Source organism: Labeo rohita, chromosome 25 (assembly GCF_022985175.1).
Source record: "Labeo rohita strain BAU-BD-2019 chromosome 25, IGBB_LRoh.1.0, whole genome shotgun sequence".
NCBI classification, from domain to species: Eukaryota; Metazoa; Chordata; class Actinopteri; order Cypriniformes; family Cyprinidae; genus Labeo; species Labeo rohita.
The window spans coordinates 1,076,540-1,085,794 of NC_066893.1; the positions used below are offsets into that span (position 1 = coordinate 1,076,540).

At 38.4% G+C, this 9,255-nt stretch overlaps 1 protein-coding gene across 2 annotated transcripts; it reads right to left on the minus strand.

Moving 5' to 3' along the window:
- Window positions 1-1,320: 1,320 nt before the first annotated feature.
- Window positions 1,321-8,253, minus strand: sall1b (spalt-like transcription factor 1b). 2 transcript variants are annotated; one of them, XM_051099476.1, is made up of 3 exons: window positions 7,876-8,253; window positions 3,210-6,499; window positions 1,321-2,712 (listed from the first exon to the last, which is right to left on the minus strand). In XM_051099476.1, exons 1-3 carry the CDS (start codon window positions 7,916-7,918, stop codon window positions 2,323-2,325), a joined length of 3,723 nt encoding a protein of 1,240 aa, XP_050955433.1. In that variant the 5' UTR covers window positions 7,919-8,253; the 3' UTR covers window positions 1,321-2,322. The 2 variants fall into 2 exon arrangements, with proteins under 2 accessions (XP_050955433.1, XP_050955434.1); XM_051099477.1 differs by having other exon boundaries at window positions 2,532-2,712; window positions 3,272-6,499.
- Between the last annotated feature and the right edge of the window lie 1,002 nt (window positions 8,254-9,255).

A 9,255-nucleotide genomic window follows, 5' to 3' on the forward strand; every position in this document is an offset into this window, starting at 1 on the left:
ATCATGTCCCATGAATATATTTTGTAAATTTCCTACTGTAAATATATCAAAACTTAATTTGTGATTAGTAATATGCATTGCTAAACACTTAATTTAGACAACTTTAAAGGTGATTTTCTCAATATTTAGATTTTTTTGCACCCCCAGATTTCAGATTTTCAAATATCTTGTATCTCGGCCAAATATTGTCCTATCCTAACAAACCATACATGAGCTTATTTATTGAGCTTTGAGATGATGTATAAATCTCAATTTCGAAAAACCGACCCATATGACTGGTTTTGTGGTCCAGAGTCACGTATTGTTCATTTTTAATAAATATATATATATATATATATATATAATTCTTATTGATCTCAGTTGATTTCTTTCATTTGATTTTCATTATTTTCATAGATTTTTTTTTGTATCAATTTTGTAACAACAAATACTACTGTGATGTATAAATACATATTGAATAGCTGTAGTAATATGTATATTTTTTTTATTTCCACAGAAGAGAATTTGGTCTGGACATGTTCTTGACAGGTTTTGTGAGTATTACCCTAATGGTCATTAATAATGAAGTGAACAGTTTAGCCAAGAAATGGTTCATACTTAATGTGAAATAATTTCATATTGTCATTTTCTTTTTAGGAAGAAGTCAAGCCACCATTTTGGCAGCATCCGTGTATCTGTGACATCTGGGGATGTAAAGCATCAGCCGAACCCTATATCTTCACCCAGTTCACCCGTCAGGTCTTTATCCGCCTGCTTACACCTCCAGCGCTTCCCATCTGTTTGAATCAGATATGTATCTGGAGAGCTCTGGACTCCCTTGAGCTTCATTCTAGCTGATTGCTCATTTTATAATGCTAATGGTGGCAGGCGGGATGGTGTTGGGTTCCCGTCAGCTGGTCTCTGCGATGGGAAGAGTGTTTAATGGACTTTGACAGTTAAGAGGGCAGATCTTATTCACTGAGGGATTTGGCATGTTGTATTATTGTGGACACTCAATGGACATATTACTCAACGGACCTCAATGAGTCAGATGTTTTTAGTTATACTAAAGCAACTCTGCAGGAAGATACAGAACTTGCTGGGAAACTCCAGTCACGCAGTTTTGCACACCCATTAATATGTCCTATTTTGTTTCTTGTTACAAGTGTTGGATAAAATGAGGAACAAAGACTCAGTAGGGATCAGCTACCTCTGATCAAATACAATTATAAAAGATGCCATATTATAGCTCGTTAGCCATATGACAGTGATCACAGTAATAATAACCACAACGTTCACAATTTGCTAACAGCACATTTTATCAAACAGACATAGCGGGAGTCCAGACAACAAATGCTAAAACCATTGCTGACCATCTGTCCGTGTGGTTTACAGACATGAGGTAAAGCTGATGAGTCGTACCTGCTCGATGAATGGCCTCTATTATTCTTTTTGGTTGTAGAAGTATCATCTTCCGTTGGCAAAGATCATTGCGTATTAACACAATGTGTTATTATTGGTAAGTTTATTGAAATGTAAATGCGGAGGACAAGGTGACCTAGATTTTTATCAGGAGAGAAAGGGCATGAATTCTGCTTGTGTGGAAGTAGGGAAAGAATCATTGCTTTGTTAAAGGTAAATCACTGAAAGAGGAGACCGGTGCTCATTTGGTACAACTTTAAGTAAAATTACAAAAGCACATGTCTTTTAATCAAATGGCAAGTGGAATTTGCACTTTGTATAAGCCAAACGCAATGACAGTTAAAATGGAAAAATGGCTTTGAGAACTTATGCAGTTGCCATAATATACAAGACATGATGCCACAACATGAAATATGGTCATACATAACAGTTCCTCCAATGTAACAATGTACAGAGTGTTTTAAAATAGTAAAAAATTAAATAAATAGTTTTAGTATAGTTTAGTGTTTACAATCTAAATACTGTACGTATAAAAGAACACATAATTCAAGCACAAATTAATAATAAATATGGATTCATTTCTCCATTAAATAATACAAATGCACATCCATCATTAAACCTATTACAGCCAAGAGTTTAGCAAATGCGCTGGATGAATACCTTCAATTACTAAAAAAAAAAAAAAAAAAAAAAACTTAACTGTGAAATAAAAGATTATAGCTGCTTATTAACAATACTTATAATGTTCCTCAGCAAAACAACAAAAAACATCAAATACATACAATACAATCAACACTACTTCAGTTGTGAAGATCTTCAGCAGAATTTGTATTAATGTCACTACCAAGGGAACACTTGTACAAAAATTTTAATAGTTGCATCACATCTGAATGTATGGGTTTGCATCCTAAAAGACGGAATTCAATTCGTCACTGTTGTTTTACTGTCTTCAACCAGTTGGCGGAAATGAAAAGTTGCAGCATTTTCGCTCAATCTCTCGAGCCAAGGTAAAGCTCTGTTGAGTTGCAATTTTTCTATGTTTTCCAGTTGCCCAGCAGAAATCGAGAGGTGAGGTATGGCACCATTTTGAATTACAGGTATTTCATTCGTTCTCACACCCAAGCCACTTGTCAAAGAGGTATACTGGCTCCAGAGGCCTAAGGAGTTTCTGTTACGCACTTTACCCACAACATCTTTGGGGGAAGTGTCTTGAAATCGCTCAGAATTGGATCTAAGGAATGGACCATCAACAGAAAGTCGTCGACCTCGTCTGGCTGGAGAACTGCTCCACATGTGAGTTCCCATATGAACCTAGATGGAAAACAGGATGAGGTAAGAGTAGGTAAGAAAGCTGGTCATATCTGGGATGATACAAATGATTCTATACCAGGAGTGCCCAAACTTGGTCCTCGAGGTCTGGTGACCTGCAGACTTTAGCCCCAACCCCAATTAGACAAACCTGAACCAGCTAATAAGCTCTTAAAGGCATACTAGAACAGGGATCTCCAACCCTGCTCCTGGAGAGCTACCGTCCTGCAGACTTCAGTTCCAACACTGCTCCAACACACCTGTCTGTAATTATCAAGTGGCCCTGAACACTTTGATTAGCTGGTTTAGGTGTGTTTGATTGGGGTTGGAGCTGAAAGGACAGGGTTGGAGACCCTTGTACTAGAAAGTTCCCAGCAGGTGTGCTGAGGCAAGTTGGAGCTAAACTCTGCAGGACACAGGCCCTCCAGGACCGAGTTTTGGCACCCCTGTTCTATTCTAAGTATTGGCAATCGGTGATGGAACACCTTCAACTGGTGTACCTTCAAGTTTCCTTTAGTGGTAAATGCACGTCCACATATGTTGCAGGCGAAGGGTTTCTCACCAGTGTGGGTTCTTTCATGAATTTGCAGTGCACTTGAAGAAGAGAAGGTCTTCCCACAAGTGTGACAGAAGTGTTGTTTAGCTGTTCGCCGAAGTGGTGTTGCCGTTAATGTCGGTGTAGAGAGTACAGGTAATGTGGAAGCTGTTGAGCTAACTATGCCTATGGGTGAATCTTTAGGATCTTTTTTGATGAGCCCATTGTGTTTGGATGGAATGACTGGTTCCATGGAGGGCAGATACTGGTTTGTTGGAAAAATCAGGATCTGATTTGTTGGCTCGAACAACTGTGAAGGTAAGTCTCTCATCTGGTGGGTGAGCATGTGCTGTTTGAGGTTACCTTTGGTTGAGAACCCTCTGTTGCATGCAGTGCAGATGAACGGGCGCTCTTTGGTGTGACTTCGATAATGAATATCCAAAGCACTTTGACAGGCAAATGTCTTGTTGCAGATATCACAAACATTGCTTTTTAGGGATCCCCGCTCATTAATGGGGAAAATCATGGTCAGGCTATCTTTTGGTATATCTTCATCTAGTGTCTTAGACACTGTAAGATTGGGCTGTAGGCTTGAGCTATTTGATTCTGCAGATTTCAGGTTTCTGTCAGTGGTTGTGTATCCTTGCCTTTCATAAGCACAGCCATTGGGGGAGGATGGATTCCAGGAGAGTGTCGTGTCATTGTTGATCGAAATCCTTCTCCTTATACTCTCATGATCACTATCTAGTGAAGATGATCTCTGGGATAAGCATTCTTCATCCACTGATCGATTCCCCATGGTCAGATTATTAATGTCTGACAAATTCCCCACATTTGAAACTGCAATCTGACTCTCTGACCCAGTTGCTTTGGCGAACTCAGAAGAAGCAGGTGAGGAACATAGACTGTCTGGTAAAGAGGCTGGGTATTTTGAATCAGATGCGGCGTCCATGTTCTCACTGGGCAAGGCATCCTCTTCCAAGGTCCTACCTTCTACAGAGTCAGCATCCTGATCCATTGGTTCTGCACAGCTATCATGTAATGGGACATTAGGAATGTGACCACCCATATGCATGTGGATATGCTGCTGTAGAACCATTGCATTTGTAAACTTTTCTTGACATATGGGGCAAGAATGCTGTATTCTAAGAGGTGGCATGGAACGATGAATGCTGTAGTGTGTCTTGAGATTGCCCTTGGTTGTAAACGCCCGTCCACACACTCTGCATTTGAATGGTCTTTCTCCGGTATGGGTGCGGTAGTGCATTTTAAGGGCACTTTGACAGCTAAGAACCCGGTGGCAGATTGCACACTCATTGGGGTCAGTGGACTTCTTGTCAATGTTTTCCACTAACTGCTCCAGCTTTGAAGTCTCAGATGCTCCAGGAGGATTTGGAAGACTTCCAAAAAGAAATCTGGTTTCGAGCTGCTCTGATTTTAGCTTAGTTATTAGGCTTGTATTGGCCGAGGTATTAATAGCAATGTCATCTCTTGAACCTTCCCCTGAGGAGCTTAGTAAGGTTGCAATGCTCAAGGGTTGTGTAACCTCTTGCAATTTCTCATTCGTAATTAGAGGAGGGCTACGACCAAATCCCTCTTGATGCCCATTACTTCTCTCACACACCTCACTGACAACAGGACTGTGAGGTTTGGTTATTGATACCCCTTCCTCCTCTTTTTTAATGATGGGTGGAAGGCTTGCCAAAGATGATGGAAGCCTAAAGGCAAGCGAGTTAACCACTAAAGGTTTACTATCCAACCAGTTAAGAGCAGGCTTCTCAGGAGGCAGAGACATGCCATATGGAATACCTGTGCTGGTTGGGACATTATCTAAATGCTCTGGAACCGGATAAGGATTCATTAGTATGTTAGGATACTTTTCCTTATGACGTTGGAAATGGACCTTGAGATTTCCACGGGTGGAAAATCGATTTCCGCATATGTTACATTTGTAGGGTCGCTCTCCAGTGTGAGAACGCAGGTGTATTTGCAAAGCACTATCACTTCCAAATACTTTGGCACAGAACCTGCATTTGTGCTTGAATATACAATCTTCAGATGGTCTCTTGTGTTCACATAAACTCACATTGAGGGGTTTGGCTTTCCGATGCTGGGCTAGGGCAGTCAAAGCATTTAGGTCCTCCACAATTGCCCCAATACTAGGCAAGGAGTTTGCAGACATATTAAAGCTGTTTGGCTTATGGGGCAGTTCGAGTTTGTTTAGAATCACATTTGTAATTGAAGCAGGAGATTGTGAAGGCGTTTTTAAATTAGCTTTGCCATCGACTGCATCACTGACTTTGTTACCATGCAAAGACTGATTACTACACAGATCACTACCAATCTTTGATGGCAAAGTGTTGCCTCTGTTTTCATCAGTCATTTGGGAGTTTCCTTTATTACCCCTTAGGTCATCTTGGGTGTTTTGTGGAATAACCTGTTTAGACTGTTTAGCATTAGCAGCTAGGTTTTCTACTAGCCCAGCAGCTGCTGTGAGTTGCTCAGAGAGGTGTGAGTTAAATTTTATCAGTGAACTGGTTTGAGACAGGCCATTGTAGGAGTTTGTGGCCACGGGTGTATCAGAATTTTGGGCTGGTAGTAGCATTATCTGGCGTTGAATTTCTTCAATTAGTTTTAGCTGCTCCACCTGCTGTTCCTGCAGGGTGAACAGCTGCTCAATCAAACCAGAGGCGGCAATTTTGCTGTCGCTACCATTTCTTGTCTTTGGATTTAAACTAGTTTCATGTGAGAACTGAGCAACAGCGACTTTGGTGTTTTCTAGGTTCTGAATGAAGACATTGCTATTAATGGCTGATAATTTACATAGCTCAAGTAAGGTATTCTTTTGAGGTAGTACAGCTGAGTATGCTGAGTTTAAGCCATCAGAATAATCACCGCTCTCATTATCAAGATGTAAATGAGACTTTTTGGCAATATCATGACTGCTGTTTTCAAATGCGTGTAACGATTCGTCAACTGATATTTCATCATTGGAAAAGTCACAAAGGTCTTCTGTATTGTCATTACTTGTCACTCCATCCAAATTCTCCTCAGTGTTGAAGAATGGGGAATTAATTGTGAGGCCAGAAGGTGGAGAATCTAGGCTTTCATTTTCACTTACTATTAGAACTAACTGATCTTTTGAACAGTCTTTCTGATGTTGGTATAGGTCTGTTATACTGGAAAATTCAGCACAGCATTGTTCACAGATATGGACATCGCAGGTTGGAGTGGGGTCACTCTCCATTGTATGATCTGAATTTCAAGAAGAAAAACAGATAAATTATTTATATTAGATCATATTAGATACCAACTCAATGTAAACTTAAAGCTTAGCAAAAGACAACACAGTAGATGTAACACAATTAATGACATGGTGGGAAAATAAAATTCTTATTATAGAATTACTTCCTAGTTACCAAGTACAATATCATATGCATGATTATGTAGCAAAATCTTTTTACATTTTACAAGAACTCTATGGCATTTTTATAGTGATCTCAAATTATGTAAGCAAATTATTTAATTTGTTTTGAGTGCATGTTTAGGATAGCCTTAACATTGTAAAACAGAAGTGATTTCCTTAACAGGTTTTATTTTAGATGTGAAGTATACAACTTATTATTTTTTTATTAAATGAAAAACAGGCAGGGTACAGCAAACACTTGATTTAATAAAAGAAGGTTTGATTTGTTATTTCATCAACTATGTCACTGTACTGCAGATAATATAAAATTTAAAAGCAGGATCTATTAATAGGGTAAAATAATAAGGTCTGTTTTTCTATACACTTTACAACAGTGGATTTTATTATCAAAAACAATAGGTAACAGCAACAGAGTTGCAGATTAAACTACCATCAGTAGGGACTAGCTAGTTTGTGACAAAATGTTAGTGTATAGATGCTATTATATGCTATAAAATATTATTTGACCATGTCTAAAAACGTTGGTAATAGAGTTAAATGGTTGAGTTTGACAAAGTCAGTCAAGCAACAATTTGTGTAAAAATGTAGAAACTTCAAAATGAGAACTTTGAGAACTTGTTTTCCCACCATGCAGGTAAAATTCCAAATTATGTTACTTCCTGGGTGTTACATTTTTTATGGAATGTTACATTTTTGCAGTAACAAGAATGTGTTTAAAATGTGGCACACAACTAAATATCGACTAGTATGATTTTAAAAACTTAACATGTTGATTTAATATGTTTTTAGGTTAGAAAATGTGTGAAGAGAGCCACCAGCAGTTTTTATATATAGCAATATATATAACATAATTTTACTCTTTTTCTCATATTGTTACAACTTTTCCTAAGTAGTGTCTTAACTTCCCCTGCTATTAGGGATTAACTTGTAATGATGCTCTGAGTTCAACACCAGTTTATGAAGTGACATATGTGTATATATATAATATTTTATTACATATTATATTATATTATATTACAGACCACATCCTACAAATCTCAAATGACTAGCAGTTGCCGTAGACAAATGTAGTTGCTTTGTATTACAATCCTTGGTAAAAAAAAAAAAAAAAAATCCAAAATTTTTTTTTTTTTTAAACTTAAATTTGCGGATTTTGAACAAACGCCCTCAGCAATGCTAGTTCAGAAAGTGGTACAAAACTTACCGATGAGAACATACTGTGGCTTAGCCTGTTTCCTCCGGGACATGCTGGAATAAAACCTGTTTTTTTTTTCTTTCTCCCTGAAGAATCCACAAGTGTCCTTTCATCAAAATTAATCAGCGTCCAACCAAAAGCATCCTTATCATGAGCCCCAGTCAGAATAAATCTACCGCGGAACTGTTTACATATTCATCATAACTGAGAAATAAGAAGTTATCAGAAATGAAGTTGCGATGATCATCCAGGAATGTCCTAATCGCAGTGATGTCAGCAAGGAAGAGTTAAATAAGTTAAAAGCAAAAGTCGTATATACATCACCGCACTGCCGATCACAATATCCAAATTAAACACATTCCCACAACTCAAAACATGACAACTCCAAGACCGCAAATCCATGAGGAAATTCTTTGACAGCGTTGAGAGCGCTCAGCCCCGCCCTTCCTTATTCCTATTGGCCAACACGTTTCACAGCCACGCCTATCAGCGATCCTATTGGTCAGTGTGTTTCAGATAGGAGTAGATTGTGCTCATTAAAGCGTGTATGGGAGCATGAATCAGTGGCTGGTAATGTACAGGATTAATGTTTCACCACCAGTAACACAAAACCACAGTGATGTAACTTAGTAACTCTTTATAATATATATTTTATTAATAAGTCATTTGCAAACATTATCATGCTAAACTAATAAATAGTTAATGAACCTTTTCATATATAGCGTCAAACTTTAATGCCATTAATGCACACGAACTAATCATCTGTTAAGTGTTACAGTATAGTTGTAGTGTAAAGGGTGTTTATATAGAGTGGGTGCGTGGTTAGTCTATGCATTTCCAGTAATATCTGACTCTACTTCGAAGTATTAAATTCACTGTAAACTTTTTTGTCTAAGTTTTTAATGGGCTATAATTACAGCATGTAACAAAGGGTCTAACCATAGTCATCATTTACTCACCCTCATGTCATCCAAACCCCTATGACTTTCTTCCTGAAGATCTGAAACTGTTTTCCACGCAATTACAATGAACAGGGGAACTTTCAAGACTCACAAATCCACAATAAACGTGTCGTTAACATTGCCAGCAAGACTAATGTACTGTATGATACGTCTAATAAAGACGTTTGACAACTTTCTGTGAGAAGCAGACCGAACTTTAGGTCGTTATTATTTCTGATAGTGGCCTGGCCCAATTTTCCGCCTCAGTGAACCGAACCGTCAGGGAGTCGAACTCGAGAATCGGATCAGTTCGGTTCATGAACTAATTATTTTAAACTCGTCGTGTTAACCGAATCAACTAACTTTGGGTCTTTCCCTCACACTAAGCTCCCTGTTTATTATAAATGCAAAGCAGGCTTTAACGGAACAGTTGAAGAAGATTTAACGG

What these genes read in the sequence shown, in the direction of transcription:
- sall1b (XM_051099476.1), bottom strand. Translation starts at nt 7,918, where the DNA reads ATGTCCCGGAGGAAACAGGCTAAGCCACAGTATGTTCTCATCG. An exon ending in GCCACAGTATGTTCTCATCG is followed by an intron (nt 6,500 to 7,875) that starts GTAAGTTTTGTA and finishes CTTGAAATTCAG; the next exon opens with ATCATACAATGGAGAGTGAC. An exon ending in CCACTAAAGGAAACTTGAAG is followed by an intron (nt 2,713 to 3,209) that starts GTACACCAGTTG and finishes TTTTCCATCTAG; the next exon opens with GTTCATATGGGAACTCACAT.